The sequence below is a fragment of the Doryrhamphus excisus genome, chromosome 17 (assembly GCF_030265055.1).
Source record: "Doryrhamphus excisus isolate RoL2022-K1 chromosome 17, RoL_Dexc_1.0, whole genome shotgun sequence".
Taxonomy (NCBI): domain Eukaryota; kingdom Metazoa; phylum Chordata; class Actinopteri; order Syngnathiformes; family Syngnathidae; genus Doryrhamphus; species Doryrhamphus excisus.
In genome coordinates this window covers 7,590,851-7,608,591 of record NC_080482.1, presented here as the reverse complement: position 1 = coordinate 7,608,591, position 17,741 = coordinate 7,590,851, and the positions used below count along the sequence as shown (strand labels likewise).

General features: G+C 41.0%; 2 protein-coding genes across 2 annotated transcripts; one reads left to right on the top strand and one right to left on the bottom strand.

The window, feature by feature from the left end:
* Window positions 1-3,547: 3,547 nt before the first annotated feature.
* On the bottom strand, window positions 3,548-6,546 carry med18 (mediator of RNA polymerase II transcription, subunit 18 homolog (yeast)). The gene is made up of 3 exons (XM_058053641.1): window positions 5,781-6,546; window positions 5,588-5,691; window positions 3,548-4,987 (listed from the first exon to the last, which is right to left on the bottom strand). The coding sequence occupies exons 2-3, from the start codon at window positions 5,658-5,660 to the stop codon at window positions 4,431-4,433; spliced, it is 630 nt and encodes a 209-aa protein (XP_057909624.1). The 5' UTR covers window positions 5,661-5,691; window positions 5,781-6,546; the 3' UTR covers window positions 3,548-4,430.
* Window positions 6,107-15,675, top strand: LOC131105485 (cytochrome P450 4B1). The gene is made up of 12 exons (XM_058053640.1): window positions 6,107-6,606; window positions 6,702-6,846; window positions 6,929-6,973; window positions 7,056-7,183; window positions 7,331-7,455; window positions 7,537-7,691; window positions 7,757-7,863; window positions 9,473-9,663; window positions 9,740-9,873; window positions 9,945-10,009; window positions 11,439-11,521; window positions 11,666-15,675. The coding sequence occupies exons 1-12, from the start codon at window positions 6,418-6,420 to the stop codon at window positions 11,835-11,837; spliced, it is 1,539 nt and encodes a 512-aa protein (XP_057909623.1). The 5' UTR covers window positions 6,107-6,417; the 3' UTR covers window positions 11,838-15,675.
* The last annotated feature ends 2,066 nt before the right edge of the window (window positions 15,676-17,741 follow it).

Here is a 17,741-nt window from a genome sequence, read left to right as displayed (position 1 = left end):
CCCCTCCATCTGGTACTTTTACAATCAGTAACTGTTACATTTGTTCACTTCCTGCTTTCCATAATACAGTTTCCTTTTACAATCAGTAAATGTTTCATTTGTTCACTTCCTGCTTTCCATAATACAGTTTAAAGACTCTTCATCCTTGTATTTAGCAAACATCAACTGCTTGTATTGTTTCTTGAATTGGCTCATCGTTGTGCATTGTTTGAGGGTCTTACTCAATCCATTCCATAGTTTGATTCCACATACTGAAATGCTATGGCTTTTTAACGTAGTCCTAGCATAGAAGTGTTTCAAATGTAGTTCTTCCCTGAGATCATATTTCTCCTCTCTTGTAGAGAAGTATTGGATGATATTTTTAGCTAATTGGTTATTTTTAGCCTTATGCATTATTTTAGCTGTTTGAAGATGAACTATATCAGTGAGTTTAATTTATTTGTGATTTTAGAAATAAGGAGTTAGTATGTTCTCTGTAGGCGGCATTATGAATTATCCTTACTGACCTTTTTTGCAGTACATTTAGCGAGTGAAGATTGCTTTTATAGTTATTACTCCATATTTCCACACAATAAGTAAAGATATGGTAGAACCAGAGAGAAATAAAGAGTGTGGAGTGATTTCTGATTATTGAATATTGAAATATTTCTGGCCACCTTATGTTGTATATTTGTAATATGAGGTAATCCCCAGAAATTTATTTTCCTTCACCCTTTCAATGTCTACACCGTCTATTTGTGTTTGTTAGTGCGTGGTCCTTTCTGCTGTTACCAGTAAGATTTACTTGAAAAGAAAAAAAAAACATGAAAAACTCCAAATTACAAACATGTATTGCCTGAAATGCAGCATTAATAGCATTCATTTTGCATTCATCTTATCCACTGGTCTTTGTCCGTTGATGTATTACACCAGAAAAGCTAAGTGTTCCCAAACAGGCCTTTAACTACGAGAGAGGGTTTTTCCAAGTAGTGGCTTCTCCTTGGCACTCTCTCTAGCCATGACTCCTACTAGCCAAACACTTAGGCTGTCCTGTATTTGTTTATGGGGAAGTCGCGTGACAATACGTTCTGTGTAGGAACTCTATCCACCTCTGCGCCATACGGGAAAAATGTGATTACAAGTACCTTTATACCTCTAGCTACCATATATCATCACTGGACATCTGGATAAAAAGCACAATTAGAGGGTAGTTGCTCTACAAGTGGGTGGGTCAGTAGATCACCATTTCTCGAAACAATGCTGAGATCTTAGACTTGTTTACTGTGAGATTCCACAATTATGCCTCGTCAGACCTGGTATTATCTGCCTGTAGACAGAACCCAGCGAAGACAGCATATTCCCTTAGCTGTGTGATGAAAAACACTGTCTGCATTGGCCGGACTATTATTATATACAGTAAACCTCGGATATATCGGACTCGGATATATCGGAAATTCGCTCACAACGGACAGATAAAAAAGAACCGATTTTTCTGTAATGCATTTCCAATAAAAATTCATTGCATATATCGGATTTTTTATAACGGATTTCGCCTATTTCGGACAAAATCTCCAGTCCCGTTCCAATGCATTTTCATTAAATTTCCCTCGCATATATCGGATGGCCGCATCGTTATGCTAATCTTGTTGATGTCACTGGCTATTGTCTTTCTCCTGGCTCCAGATTTAGGACAAATAGAAAAGTGAGTGACGTCAATAATACAAGCACAGCAGTGAATGAGATCTTAACCTCACTATTGGAAATAACGTAGGCCTGACGGGCGTAACAGGGCCTCGCTTAATTAACAATTTGTTATGCTCAGAGTCCAATAAAGTTAAATTCTCATTACCTTACGTCTCTTTTCATTGCCCAGTCCAGGTACATTGGAAACATAGTCAAGGAAGTGCCTTTTTATAACGGATAAAATCCGATTTACGCATATACCGGATATAAATCCGATATATGCGTAAAACGGACATTTTCCAGTATACGCATATAACGGATTTCACTTATATCGGACAAAACCAGTGGGAACAATTGAATCCGATATAGCCGAGGTTTACTGTATACCAATGTATGTTTTTACCAAGAAACCAGTATCTTAATTTTACTTATTTTACCAAAAATGTAATACTGTTTAGAATTATGTCAATAGTTGTCTCAACATCAGGATAAACTTAGACTTAAAGAACATGCCTACACTATTTGTCAATATTGGGGCACGCTCGTGTTGACATTGAGTGCCACTCCAGCAGTCCGGGTTCTATCAAATAAAAGCATGCAGCAGATATTGCCTCTGGCAGGGAGTTGAAGGTCTCACTTGTGCCCCGTCAGTGGTTGGCTGCATCCACAATAGCCGAGTAGGCTCGATGCCAAGACACTGATTAGCCCGGCTAGGCCCTCGTTCTCCAGGCGATGTGGAGTGGAGGTGCGGCGGGAGCGAGGCTCATCACCAAAGAGCACTGTGCTAAACACAAGTTTAAGTGGAAGAAAGCCAGCAAACTGTAGAGTATCCATGCCGGACACAGAAAGCCTTCGGCAAGGAGGCATCTGCCTCTTTAATGCATAATTCAGAGCGAGCTGAAAACACTGCGCTCTGGTCCCTCCGGTTGCTGGAAAACATCCATCCACTTGATCTAGAATAACCATAGCCATCATCTTCATGTACCACATGGACTCGGCAGCTTAAACATTTGGTATACCTGCAAAACCTCATCAGAGAATACCTCTCAATTTGTATCAGTGCAGACAGAGATTTATGTTTAGGATCCGTAGGCATGTAACAGTACATGCATTCTTAATCTACATTTTTCAGTACGGAAAAGAGGCATAACGAGTTCCCAATCCCAAACGGTTCACATTAAGTAAGGAATTGGAAGTGTAACAGCCTTGTGATATAGTTTTGTGTCTACTTCATGAACAAATACGGTGCAGCCCAACATGTGGAGATTCAGAGAGTCAGGCCGGAGTTTGAAAATGTTCCTCTGTATATTTTGCTTTCCATGTGAAATACATAACCAGACAAAGAAAAGTAGACAAAAAAGAATAAGTTTTTTAGAAAATTATAATAATTCCCTGTTGAGTTTATTACTGTTGTACTGACTCTATTAAAGGTACATACCGAAACATGATCATGGCATACCGTAACACCCCTATGGTTCAGTAATATTTATTCCCTGTATTAACTCGGTTCCCAAGTAACAGAAGATTAATTTAATATCCTAATACGATTACTATAGCGGCTGACCTCAAGATGATGCAGCACAGTTCTACACCATTGCAAACCACAATAAACACAATGACAGTGGCAATCAAAACTGTGCATTGTTATCACAAGGTCCAGGAGAACCTACAGTAGTATACGTCCTTATCCAATCACTATAGTACAATGGTCAAGGACCAGAAAATGTATGTCAGGGTGACAACGTCCCACCTTTTCACCTCAGCGACTTTGCCCTTATCACCTGTGATTTGCAGGTAGGTCAACTTGTACGGACAGCCATCGACCCCCCCCCCACCCACCCACCCACACTCAGTTTGAGCTCTTGCTTTCTGACATGCAATGCGGTCCCTTTACATCACAAATGCATCTTCCTGGCCGGATATTATTAGCGGCACTCATGTCCTATTGCCCGCATTATTATGGCAACTGACAGGATGTGCATTAGTTACTTCGGTTGGCGCTGTAGATTGGCCATAATGTTGACACACTGGCGTTACAGGCCAATTTGGAGCACAGCGTGAAGTGGGAAGAACCTGAGGCAGCTGTGGTGCTTTCATGCGTAATAGTCCCAAGCTCAAGTTCCCATGAAAGAGACTCTAATGGGTTAACAGTAGAAATGAGCGGGAGAGGGAGGGGGGATACAAAAAAAAAAATCAATGCTTTTGTTGAAGGGGAAGAAAGAAAGCCTTTCACAGGTCTATGTGTCATTAAGCAATTGAGAAAGCTAATTAGAGTCGGGTGGGGGATGAGCAGATCTCGCAGCTAATTATTTCCATGGCAACCAAAGCTCCTAGAGATGATCTGCTGTGGGGAGTCAAGCAAAGCAATTAGGAAAGCAAAATGAGGAGCAACAGTGACCCCTAGTGGATGAAGATGCGCATGAACGCTTTAGCCGGAATATACAGTAACGACTGTACTTTTGACCCTTGACTTCAGGCTGCTGTGATCACTTGGGATTGAAATTATGGATTAATCTGCGATTGTGATAATATACCGGGCCAAAGTCACCTAAGTAGAGTGGAACAAGGAAATTATATATATTATATGATAAATAGTATTGTATAACATGATCAATAGTTACCACTTTTTTTAACTATATGTAGCAAAAATGGTTAATGTGCCAAAATCATCCAAACAAGTAATTAAGTCAGGTGGTGCATTTAATGTCATGTAACATCTAGACTAAGTGGGAAAAAAGTGAAAAGATCTCGCATGTCCGTTGAGTCTGTCAATGTCTCTGTTTGCTGGGGTCAATCTTCTCCAGGTGTACCAAAGGTTTGAGCTGCTCCGCAAAACCACGCATGTCCTCGGATACTGTGTCCTGCCCGGCCGGCGCCAACACACTCAGTTCCACCAAGTACGACAGCGACAGGCGTTCCGTGTTGTCCGTGTTTCCCGGTACCAAAATGCGTGATAGCTTGCTGACGACAACTTTCATTGTACCTTTACGGAATATATGTCCGTTGGCGACAAACTCGTGATCCATGCGGAAGCCCATCTCGTTGAGGAACTCGGGCAAGCTGTGCGAGGCCGCCACGTCCACACAGTTGCGTACCAGAGCATGCCGGCTCTTGTCTCCCAATTCTGGCTGTCCAAGGTAGCGCAGGTGCCAAGGAGCTGTGGGGTGAGCGAGAGAGCGGCGGGCGCGGAGGATAAACGGGTTGCCTTGTTGGCCTTTCAGGAGGTAAACCAGTTCGTGGTCTGTAAAGGCTTCTGGTTCAATGTTGTCGCACAGGCCTCGCAGTCGATGCAAGAGGCTTTCCAGGGCCTGGTCAAACACACTTCCTAAAGGTGACCAATATACAGAATATGGTGTAATGAGTTTATCCTTACAACACACTTTTTAGGTGCTCCTGTTTTGTTTAGGGTATAAACATAACTTCAAAACACAAGGCCAGGAACTGAACTTAATATGATTACAGAATCCCTAACATCCATCTTCTATAGGGGTCACAGGCATGCCGGAGCCTATGCCAGCTGTCTTTGGGCGCGAGGTGGTAATCCCTGGACTGGTTGCCAGCCAATCACAGGGCACATATAGACAAACAACCATTCACACTCACATTCATACCTATGGACAATTTGGAATCACCAATTAACCAGAGTACCCGGAGAAAACCCACGCACGCACAGGGAGAACATGCAAACTCCACACAGAGATGCCAAACGGTGGAATCGAATGAATCCCAAACATGTTTTGATCCATTTTGCTAGGTTGGATAGAGTGACTACATACAGAACAAAAAGAGCAAGAAAAGCAATACAATGGGTATGTTTTTTTGTATCATTGTGGTTTATGAAACATAATTTCACAGCACTGCCTCTGTAATGTATTTTGTGTTTATTTTTGTTTATTTCCTGTAGATGTCATCAGATGTGTCTCACCTTGCAACAGATATTCCATCATGTTGATAGTGCCACCGGTGATGGGCATCACAGTGACAGGAGGAGCCTCCATCTCTTCTCAGGAGCGTCTTTTTAGTGTGTAACTGGTGAATAATAAAAAAAATGATGAGCTTCACATTGACCATCGTTAGACAAACTAGCTATGTAATTAAATACAATTTGATATAATTACCAGATCCGGGAGGTTCACCTGCACAGCAAAAGCCAACTCTGTCCAAGCTGGAATACTTAGCGTCTGCTCATACGTGTAGCATTGTTAGCCACCATGAGCTAACTAGCACGTAGCTAAACAGCTCTCAACACGTTCAAGCGATAAATAGGACAAACAGTGTGTATTGAAAAAAACTCTATATTACAGCCTGTTAGTGAATATATTCAGACTACGAGATATTTAAGCGAAGAACGAAAACTGAGCTAATTGCTAATTTGATGAGCAGACATGTAGCCTTGCTATCTTGCTATCGAGTGAGCTAACTAGCATACACGGCACATATACGTACGGCTAGATACTATATGTGATATGAAGATATATATTTTTTTCAAATTAAGCTTTAAAAAAAACTGCTGCCAAGGAAGCAACAACGAAGCCAGCACACAAAGGAAGTTAAGTCGAGCCAAACACGGAACGTGCTCTTCTTCTACTTCATCTATTAGTTCAACAGCGCATTACTGACACCTGGCGGAGGATGTGAAAGTTACCCTTTTTCTTCAGAACCGCCCACCCGAAAGTGAAGAATGCCGTCACGAATGTTGATGAGCGGACTTTTCTGCTAAGTGTCGCAGTCCGTTTTATCTCCACTTTTAAAACAATGTTCACCACGGAGGTTTTGTGGGGGCTTCAGCTGGGCGGCTTTGTGCAGTACTCGTTCGCTCTGTTTTGCCTCCTAGCTGTCGTCCACAAAGTTATCGTCCTATTAATGCACATCAGAAGGACCTCTCGAAACTATGACGCGTTCCCGGGGCCTCCGACACATTGGTTGTTTGGGAACGCACTTCAGGTAAAAAAAAAATATTACTTGATCGATTATCTTGATGAATCTCTGTGTATTGTCGTGTGCACACCTTTCTCCAAAGCATCAATTTGCTCTTTCAGTTTAAACAGGATGGGACTGACTTTGACTTGATTGTGAAATGGGGGTTGCAGTACCCCTACGGATACCCCATGTGGTTCGGTCCATTTGTTTGTTATTTCAACAGCCATCATCCAGATTATGTGAAAAGCATACTGAAAACAACAGGTGTTTATTTTTGTTTCTATTGACCTTTGAATGAGGGCAAGTGGAGTCTTTTTAAATGTGATGTCTCTACATTAAATTACAGAACCAAAAGATGATTTTTTCTACAAATTCATAAAAAGTTGGATCGGTAAGACATACTTTTTCAACTGAATATTGAGTTATGATGAAGTTACTCAAATAACTCAAACCCTGCCTGCATCCATTCTCAGGCGACGGCTTGCTGGTGTCTAGTGGTCAGAAATGGTTCCGCCACAGGAGGCTCCTGACACCGGGGTTCCATTATGATGTACTGAAATCATACACAAGACTGATGTCGGATTCAGTCAAAACCATGCTGGTTTGTACAATTTTACCATGACTCCCAGTAGCCGCAAAAGTAAGACCTCAAAATACTCTGTATGAAATATAAACTACTTTGCAATTTAAAAGCAGACATGTTTAAGCTTGCTAATGCTGCCTAGTCTAATGCACTCGGTCTCATCAGGACAAATGGGAGATTTATTCAAGCACCGGCGAGACCTTCGAGCTCTTCGAACATGTGAGTCTAATGGCGTTGGACAGCATTATGAAATGCGCGTTCAGCTACGTCAGCAACTGTCAAACTGAGAGGTCAGCCTAACCTGCACGGTTTCTGTACATTATTAACCTTGTTTTGAACGTTTTTTTTTTTAACATATATTCTGGTTACAGCGGAACAAACACGTACATCAAATCCGTGTATGAGCTCAGTTATCTGATCAGTTTGCGCTTAAGGACCTTACCTTATCACAACGACTTCATATTCCATCTCAGCCCACATGGATTCAGATACAGAAGAGCTTGCAAGGTTGCTCACAGTCACACAGGTAAGCCAGGAAACCGCAACATGTCACACCGCATGTCAATCATAACTCTTCCTGGTCTTTGAAAGAGGCCGTGATTAGAAAGCGAAAAGAAGCCCTGAACGGGGAAAAGGACACTGGCAACATCCTAAAAAAGAGGAACCTGGACTTTTTAGACATCCTTCTCCTTGCAAGAGTAAGTTTTAGAAGAAGAGTTGTTCTTTACATACATCTCTCAATGCATTGAAGGAAGAGTACACTATCGCTCAAAAGTTTGGGATCACTTGCAAATTTCTTTGTTTTCCAAAGAAAACATTTTCATGCATTTCACAAACATTTTTATATACTAGGACTACGTTAAAAAGCCATAGCATTTCAGTATGTGGAATCAAACTATGGAATGGATTGAGTAAGACCCTCAAACAATGCACAACGATGAGCCAATTCAAGAAACAATACAAGCAGTTGATGTTTGCTAAATACAAGGATGAAGAGTCTTGAACCAGTCATGATGTGCTATACATATCACTATATTGACACTTACTATGGTACCCATTATGTCATTGGATGGCCATATCACCTCGTACCGAAGTACGTTCATTCATTCATTTTCTACCGCTTATCCTCACGAGGGTCACGGGGGTGCTGGAGCCTATCCCAGCTGTCTTGGGGCGAGAGGTGGGGTACACCCCGGACTGGTCGCCAGCCAATCGCAGGGGACATATAGACAAACAACCATTCACACTCACATTCATACCTATGGACAATTTGAAGTCGCCAATTAACCTAGCATGTTTTTGGAATGTGGGAGGAAACCGGAGTACCCGGAGAAAACCCACGCATGCACGGGGAGAACATGCAAACTCCACACAGAGGGTGACCGAGGGTGGAATTGAACCCTGGTCTCCTAGCTGTGAGGTCTGCACGCTAACCACTCGACCACCCACTCGTGCCGCCCACTTCAGTACGTGACAAAAAAAACAAACTTAAATTATATTAGAAAGCAGGAAGTGAACAAATGTAACAGTTACTGATTGTAAAAGTACCAGATGGAGGGGTAGGATTTAATAAGCTTTGCTTCTTCCTACTCCTTTTGGACATGTGGAACTGTGAACTGATTATGTGATGCATTCGATTGTAATCTGATGCATGTTCTAATGAAATAAAACCATTACCATCCATTTAACAAACAATTAAAATTAATCAGATGGCTTTTTTAAGAATGATCTACATTTTTGCATAGAGGCCTACTATCAACAACTGTCAGTCCTCTACATCAATATCCTGGTATGGCTGCTAATCCAAGTTAATCATTTTATAAGACTAATAGTTTATTAGAAAACCCATCTAAAAATATCTTACCATGCTGTTAACTACTCCCTTCAGAGAGCAGCACAAACTGGGTCTAACAAGGACATAAAAACGATGCACAACTGTGCAAGAAGACAAATATCTGAGAGTGTGTAGCTTAAGACAAAGACGCCTCACAGGTCGTCACTATATAAATAGTTGCCGTCAAACACCAGTGTCAATATCAACAGTGAAGCGGCGAGTTCAGGACTTCAGACTTCATGGCAGGATTGCCAAGAAAAAGCCGTATCTCAGACTGGCCAAAAAAAAATTCCAAGTGATCCCAAACTTTTGAGCGTTAGTGTTAGTAGTAGGACTAAGTAGAAACCTACCAAGATAAAACCCGTAGGTTACACCTCACATTGAATGCAATGATGATGAACCATATGATGTGGAACCATAATACTGACCTTCCATTCATTGCTTTTTGTCGTCAACAATCTCAAACCTTCAAGGATGAAAACCAGCAGGGACTTTCAGATGAAGACATACGAGCAGAAGTGGACACCTTCATGTTCGAGGGCCATGACACCACCGCCAGCGGGATCGCCTTCATCCTCCACACCCTCGCCTGCCACCCAGAACACCAGCAAATGTGCAGGGATGAGATCAACCAGGTCCTGGATGGAAAGGACAACGTGGAGTGGTAACATAGTAGTTCCAGGTACCCTCGGTGTATTTGTTCAAGATGTTGCTTGATAACAAAGTACTGTCTTCACAAGGGAGGATCTCGGTAAAATGCCGTATACAACCATGTGCATCAAGGAATCATTAAGGCTATACCCGCCTGTACCGGGAATTGCCAGAATAAGTACCAAACCCATGACTTTTTTTGATGGGAAGACTTTGCCAGCAGGTCAGTTGAGTCTTTGGACAGTCTTTAAAGACGTATAACCTGAGAACCTGAGAATCCATTTCTGTTTGTAGGTTGTTTACTTGGGGCAAGTGTGTTTGCGCTTCACCGGAATTCAATGGTTTGGGAGAACCCACATGTGAGTAAGCTTGTTTTGGCAGATGGTGCAACAAAGCGTCCTCAAGCAGTTGGAGGACACTCAAAAAAAAAAAAAAAGACATAATTTCATAGTCTAATGACATAGCCAATTGTCAAGATATGTAAAAAAAAGTGAAAGGTTTCACTTTTTTTTTTTTTTTCAAGAGCGCTTGGATCAAATTTTAACAAGATGTATAAACACTGAGTTTAATGTTTTACTTTTTTATTCAGGGTGAAGAATGACGTTGGTCAAAATGTAACTAGACCTATAAAAGTTTAATGTTTTACTTTTCTTATAATTCCAGAGTGAAGCATGACATTCATAAGTACTTGCACATGCACTTTCTGTGCATATTGAATTTTTGGGAAAGCTTTGTGAAATTGGGTATAAAATTTGGACAGGTCGGACAAGTGGTTAGCATGCAGGCCTCACAGCTAGGAGACCCTGAGTTCAATTCCATGCATGTTCTCCCTGTGCATGCGTGGGTTTTCTCCTGGTACATTCCAAAAACATGCTAAGTTAATTAGCGACTCCAAATTGTCCATAGGTATGAATGTGAGTGTGAATGGTTGTTTGTCTATATGTGCCCTGTGATTGGCTGGCGACCAGTCCAGGGTGTACCCCGCCTCTCGCCTGAAGACAGCTGGGATAGGCTCCAGCACCCCCCATGAGGATAAGCAGTAGAATAATTAAATATCCGGGCTGCCCGGTGGTCGAGTGGTTAGCGCGCAGACCTCACAGCTAGGAGACCAGGGTTTAATACCACCCTTGGCCATTTCTGTGTGGAGTTTGCATGTTCTCCCCATGTGTGCATGGGTTTTCTCCGGGTACTCCGGTTTCCTCCCACTTTCCAAAAACATGCTAGGTTAATTGGCGACTCCAAATTGTCCATAGGTATGAATGTGAGTGTGAATGGTTGTTTGTCTGTATGTGCCCTGTGATTGGCTGGCGACCAGACCCCGCCTCTCGCCCGAAGACAGCTGGGATAGGCTCCAGCACCCTCGCGATCCTTGCGAGGAAAAAGCGGTAGAAAATTAATGGATGAATGAATGCATGAATGAAAATATTGCTATTGAAAGAAAAATCTGAACGCTATGAGAATAAAAATTATGATTAAAAAATTGTATTATTCTAAAAATAAAATCTAGAAATATTTTCTTTTTATCTCTCTTTATATCTTTAGAATGCACAGAAAAGTGAAAGACATATGTGTTCCACATAAGAATTGTAAATGATGGGCATAAGGATAAGCGTTAGAAAATGAATGAATGAATTTTGACAGGTTAATGTTACTTTTCAACATGTTCTCATGAGTGATATCATGATAGGCTTGAGAGATAAATTTCATGAGCCCTGAAGTTACACAACCTCCCAAAAATGACCTATTTTTTTCATCTGACCTATTTTTCCTTCTACTGTGTCACCACAGGTGTTTGACCCACTTCGGTTCCTGCCAGAGAACATTTCCCAGCGGTCACCACATGCATTTGTGCCGTTCTCCGCTGGCCCGAGGTTTGTTTATTCACTTGTGCGATTGTTTCTAGGCAGCTTCTCAACTATTTGAAACAGCACCACCAATAAATGGACCGATTTATAAGCGTGACCAGGGTGTGTTTACTCACCGCTTCCAAAATTTTACTCCATTCTGCTCACTAGGAACTGCATCGGTCAGAACTTTGCCATGAATGAGATGAAAGTGGTCGTGGCCTCGACGCTGAGGAGGTTCCAGTTGATAGATGACCCAACGAGGAAACCCAAGCTCATCGCACAACTGGTGCTTCGCTCCCTCAACGGCATCCATATTAGGATCAAAGCAGTGAACACTTGAGAGCTAAGCGCCATTCATTTTCGACAGTCTTGGATCATAATCCTTGTTAAAATGGGGCTCCTCTGTATAGGAAATCTTCAACCTAACATATTGTTTACATGCCAATACTATATACTATAACACACTTGCTGAAATGGATTATTTTACTCAACATGTTTCTGCTTTGTAATTACAGTAAACCTCGGATATATCGGACTCGGATATATCGGAAATTCGCTCACAACGGACAGATAAAAAAGAACCAATTTTTCTGTAATGCATTTCCAATAAAAATTCATTGCATATATCGGATTTTTTATAACGGATTTCGCCTATTTCGGACAAAATCTCCAGTCCCGTTCCAATGCATTTCCATTAAATTTCCCTCGCATATATCGGATGGCCGCATCGTGGCGCTCCGATTCGCCGAATCGTGACAGGCCGCTATACAACGTCATTTGCAGCGTTTGCAGCGTTGCCTGCGCGTCCAGGTACATTGGAAACATAGTCAAGGAAGTGCCTTTTTATAACGGATAAAATCCGATTTACGCATATACCGGATATAAATCCGATATATGCGTAAAACGGACATTTTCCGGTATACGCATATAACGGATTTCGCTTATATCGGACAAAACCAGTGGGAACAATTGAATCCGATATATCCGAGGTTTACTGTATTACATAGTAGTCTTGTCGGGTACAATAGCATGGCAGCATTCTTTCTTTAATCACGGAAGTCAACACACTACTACGTATATAATGTAGATTTTTCCAACAATCAAGAGGATGTGATATAACTGGATTCTGAAAAGGCATTTATTTACAAAATAAATATATTTGCCATAATTTCCACTGAGGGCAACATGGCGGTCGAGTGGTTAGCGCGCAGACCTCACAGCTAGGAGACCAGGGTTCAATTCCACCCTCGGCCATCTCTGTGGAGTTTGCATGTTCTCCCCATGCATGCGTGGGTTTTCTCCTGGTACTCCGGTTTCCTCCCAAAAACATGCTAGGTTAATTGGCGACTCCAAATTGTCCATAGGTATGAATGTGAGTGTGAATGGTTGTTTGTCTATATGTGCCCTGTGATTGGCTGGCGACCAGTCCAGGGTGTACCCCCGCCTCTCGCCCAAAGACAGCTGGGATAGGCTCCAGCACCCCCCCGCGACCCTCGTGAGGAAAAGCGGTAGAAAATGAATGAATGAATTTCCACTGAAAAGAATACCCTGTGCAAAATATCCACGTTCCTATTGTCTTCCAAAAGTTTACATACATGGATGTCCTAAGGCATGTACTATAGGTCATGCTTAACCTTCCTCTTGTATTAGTATCGGTTTTAATGCATAAAAAGATTCACATAACATTTGTTTATTGCATCAAGGCTTTTTGACTTTGTCAGGAAACTCTATTTCAACAAAATAAAACAAAAAAAAAATTTTTTTTACTAATTTTAAAATGAAATTATGACCACTGTATTGTTAGTGTCGGTTTCGACCCGGTAATAATAATATGATTATAAAGCAATATTTTGAGCCAAAACTGAAATTATAAGTGTACAATTAGCCAACACAATTACAACTAGCTCCTTTTCTCATATTGTAAGCTTCAGAGGATTCTCATTTTGACCGCTTTTCCAGTATAATAGCAGAAAAACTACATCCAGCCCTGTGAGGTGAATTCACTCATTTGACTGGCTGATTTCATATTTACAATTTGGATCATGGAAAGAATGGCACATGGAAAGAAGTACCAAATTTTTGGTGGCCATTACGGAGAGGACAGACCAGTATAGCTATTGAGATGAGCAGGAGGACTACGTGGAGTATGATCCAGAAGACACAGATGATGCGAGTCAGATGAAGAGGTTGCTGGTGCTGAAGCTGTTCTATATCCCTCAGTAATAACCAGGTAACAAAAGAACCTTCAATGTATTAATATGATTCTTTTGAGGTTCATTTTAACATTTTGGAAATTTAAAATCGAGGGGTATAGCGACAAAAAAAAGGCCTACTTGCCCACACCAAATGTATTAAATGAACATTTTCATGGGTGAGGAAGCCTAAGCAAATTTGATGGTAACTTATTGTTTTTAGTGTATTTTATAGCTGATTTAATACATGGATCAAAACCGACCCTTTAACATAAGAGGTGATACCAGAAAGCTAATACAAGAGGAAGGTTAACCGATGCAGGATCTCTCGGTTTGTTTTCTGGCTTAAGCAACTTAAACACTGGATAATGTGTGACAAGGAGTACTAAGAAGCTGTAACAACTTACTTGGTCCATGTTTGCTTTCCAAACAAAGCATTCACACGTTTTCTCAGTCTCTATGAAGAATGCAACTCTTTGACAGGAACCAATCATGAGCGATGAGAAAAGTCGCAATGAGCTTTTAAACCTATTGGGAATCACAGGATGTCATTACTTAATAAAACAACAACAACCAAAGAAATATACAAGACCAGTACCATTATCTCAAAATTAGTCCCACCAGAGTACTTCATTAGCCAATGGCTGCCATGCTGAGTTCATGAGCTTCCTCTAGTGGCCGGCGGCACTGCTTCTTAGTAGTTCTTGCAGTAGGAGACAATGTCATTGCATGTTTTTAATTACCGTATTTTCTGGACTATAAGTCATACTTTTTTTTTTCATAGGTTGGCAGTTCCTGCGACTTATAATTCACTATTTTGACGGTTACTATGGTACCCGTTATGTCATTATATGGTCCTGTCACCTTGTACTTCGGTACATGACAAAAAAAACAAACGTAAATTATATCAGAAAGCAGGAAGTGAACAAATGTAACAGTTACTGATTGTAAAAGCACCAGATGGAGGGGTAGGATTTAATAAGCTTTGCTTCTTCCGACTCCTTTCGGACATGAGGAACTGTGAACTGATTATGTGATGCATTCAATTGTAATCTGATGCATGTTCAAATGAAATAAAACCATTACCATTACCATAAATGAAAAAAACTGTTTATGTTACATAAAGACTGGACACCTTTTCTGTTCATGTTTATTTTTTGTGTAGCTGAATAACCATCTTACCTATTCTGCCTGTTCTCTATTCTTTTATTGTTAGAATTCGCCTTCTGTTTTGGTCAAGTCCGCAAACCTGCAAAAAGTGCGACTTATGTATGTTTTTTTTCTACCTAATTATGCATTTTTGGCCTTGTGCGACTTATACTCCGGAGCGACTTACAGTCCATAAAATACGGTAATTACAATCATAAACGTTTTTTTGAAATACACTGCTGAAATACAAACTTTCTTGCAACTTTTCAAACATGCTTCAAGCATGATATGTCACCCTCTTTCTGCTCCGGAAGCCTCGCCCCACATAACACACACAATTTGCCTGTGTACTGTGCCTTTAAGAGGGAGAGAATCTACAGTAGACAGGTTATGAGAAAGAAATATGACAAAGTTGACACAAAGTATATCTTAATAGGATAACTTTGCCTCTGAAACTCTGTAAATTTATAAGAAACAGGCAAAAAATTTGTTTTTATGAAAGAATATGCAACAGAATTTTGAATTTTTGCTCCATACTAGGAGTGGTTAATTAAATTGTGTTCTTTTTTTGGAGAAAACCGGCATCGCGACTGTGTGTCAGACGGTGACCTGTGGCGTTGCAAGTACGGGAAGTGCAAACTTTGGTTTCATAAAATGTTGCCAATATCTTCTCAACACATGCTTAGCTAATCATAGCACATGAACTGCGACAGATTCAGGCCTAACGACTGGACCTATGGCAATTGTACGTTATCGCTTTCCAACTAACTGTTCCCCTGCTAGTCTATTGAACGTTAATTTTAATAAATTGGTATCTAAATTGTTGACCACATGTCTTTTGTCGTTGCAACTCAAACCATTCATTCATTCATTCATTTTCTACCGCTTTTTCCTCACGAGGGTCGCGGGGGGTGCTGGAGCCTATCCCAGCTGTCTTCGGGCGAGAGGCGGGGTACACCCTGGACTGGTCGCCAGCCAATCACAGGGCACATATAGACAAACAACCATTCACACTCGCATTCATACCTATGGACAATTTGGAGTGGCCAATTAACCTAGCATGTTTTTGGAATGTGGGAGGAAACCGGAGTACCCGGAGAAAACCCACGCATGCACGGGGAGAACATGCAAACTCCACACAGAGATGGCCGAGGGCGGGGACCGAACCCTGGTCTCCTAGCTGTGAGGTCTGCGCCAACTCAAACCAGCTTCTTTCAAAATAGGTATTGTTTTTTTAATCTTACAAGTCGTTCTAACACTCAAGAGTCTGTGATATAATTGGTTGCTAAAACGGCATTTGATAGAGTTGAATGGAATTAGGTATTTTAGTTTGGGTGTAGATATTCTCTTTCATAAGGAATATGCTAAGGAATATCATAAACAAAATGTCAATTTTAATATTGCCGTCCAAATGTTGACGTGCTGTACATGGATGTCCCGAGGCATAGGCGACTGTGGACCAAGTTTAACTGACGCAGGATCATGTTTGTTTCCTGCCTTGAAGGGGGAACGGCACTTTTTTGTGTGTTTTTTTTCCCTTTTCTGTGCATTACAACACAAGAAAATGAGTTAATTTCAGCTAGCTTACAATGCTGTCATTGGGATACATCTACAGTATTTTGACTATGAAGCCCTCTATAAAAAAAACAACTAACATTGCAACTGTTGATAAACATGCTGTGATCATGCCATATCTTTCCGTATTTTAAAACACTACCGAAACTTATTTCCTCGGGGCATTGATATTAGCTAACATGACGCCTCGCTAATCGTTAATCTCAGCGTCATTCACAGACGGAAGAATCGCTACAAAGACTCAACAAGATGCTCGTTTGCCGTCAGCATATTTTACCTAAGGATAAAATAACACACCACGTCTTGTGCTGGAAGACACAGCCATCCCAAGGACAGCGGACATCGCAAGTTTTGTTGCCACTGTTGTTGACAGAACTAGCGTAAGTATGTATATCAATGCGGCATGTATATCAAACCATGAAACGTTGTCAGCGTTTTTTTTTAAGAGGGCTTCATCGTCGAAATAGGTGTATGACAATGACATGACTGTATGCTAGCAGAAATTAACGCTTTTTCTTGTATTATAATGCACAGAAAAGGGAAGGAAATCTGTTAATGTTTCACATAAGTATTATGAATGATGAGTAAAATCCCCCCCAAAGAAAAAGTTCAGTTCCCCTTTAAGCAACCCAAACACAAATTTACCTGCAAAATTTCTGCTTTAGTATTGCCAATGGCGGTTCTAGCTATGAGTCACATGGGCAATTGCCCAAGGCGGACTTTTCTTCAGGGTGCCGCGAGGGCTTAAAAAAAAAAAAAAAACATTAAAAAAAATAATTCCTCATGCTGTACAACATGATCAAACAAAGCGCCTACCAGGTTAATTACAAGGTTTTAAATAAGAAAGTATAGAATTGTTCAAATATAATGACATTCTTTTTGGGGATAATGTGTGATTTCATATATTATTTTTAAAAAACCATCTAAGCTCCAGCACCCCCACGACCCTTGTGAGGATAAGCGGTAGAAAATGAATGAATTAATGTGTGAATTAATCTTTTGTAAAGAAAAATTAGTAGTGTGAATTGGGTGTGGGAAGGGGTGGGGTTTAGCATCGTCCACTCAAGACGTCAATCAAGCCAGAACCGCCACTGGGTAAGTTGACATACTTGGGTGTCTTGAGGCATGTACTATGGAACAAGTTGAACTGGTGCAGATTCTCATTTGTTTTACAATTGCTATCGTTTGTTGAACAACCCAACAACACTGAAATGTGTGATATATGACGATACTGCAAAATATCCACCCACTTTCGATACCGCTTGTCCTCTGAGTCATTGGTAAGTTGGGACGGATCCCAGCTGAAGGCTGCAAAATGTGTTTTTTTT

Excerpts from the sequence above, each read along its gene's own strand:
- LOC131105485 (XM_058053640.1), top strand. The coding sequence starts at position 6,418 with ATGTTCACCACGGAGGTTTTGTGGGGGCTTCAGCTGGGCGGCTTTGTG. Across the intron at positions 7,864-9,472 it reads ACATCCTTCTCCTTGCAAGA|GATGAAAACCAGCAGGGACT; the intron begins GTAAGTTTTAGA and ends CAAACCTTCAAG. Across the intron at positions 9,874-9,944 it reads TGGGAAGACTTTGCCAGCAG|GTTGTTTACTTGGGGCAAGT; the intron begins GTCAGTTGAGTC and ends TTCTGTTTGTAG.
- med18 (XM_058053641.1), bottom strand. The coding sequence starts at position 5,660 with ATGGAGGCTCCTCCTGTCACTGTGATGCCCATCACCGGTGGCACTATC. Across the intron at positions 4,988-5,587 it reads GATGGAATATCTGTTGCAAG|GAAGTGTGTTTGACCAGGCC; the intron begins GTGAGACACATC and ends GGTCACCTTTAG.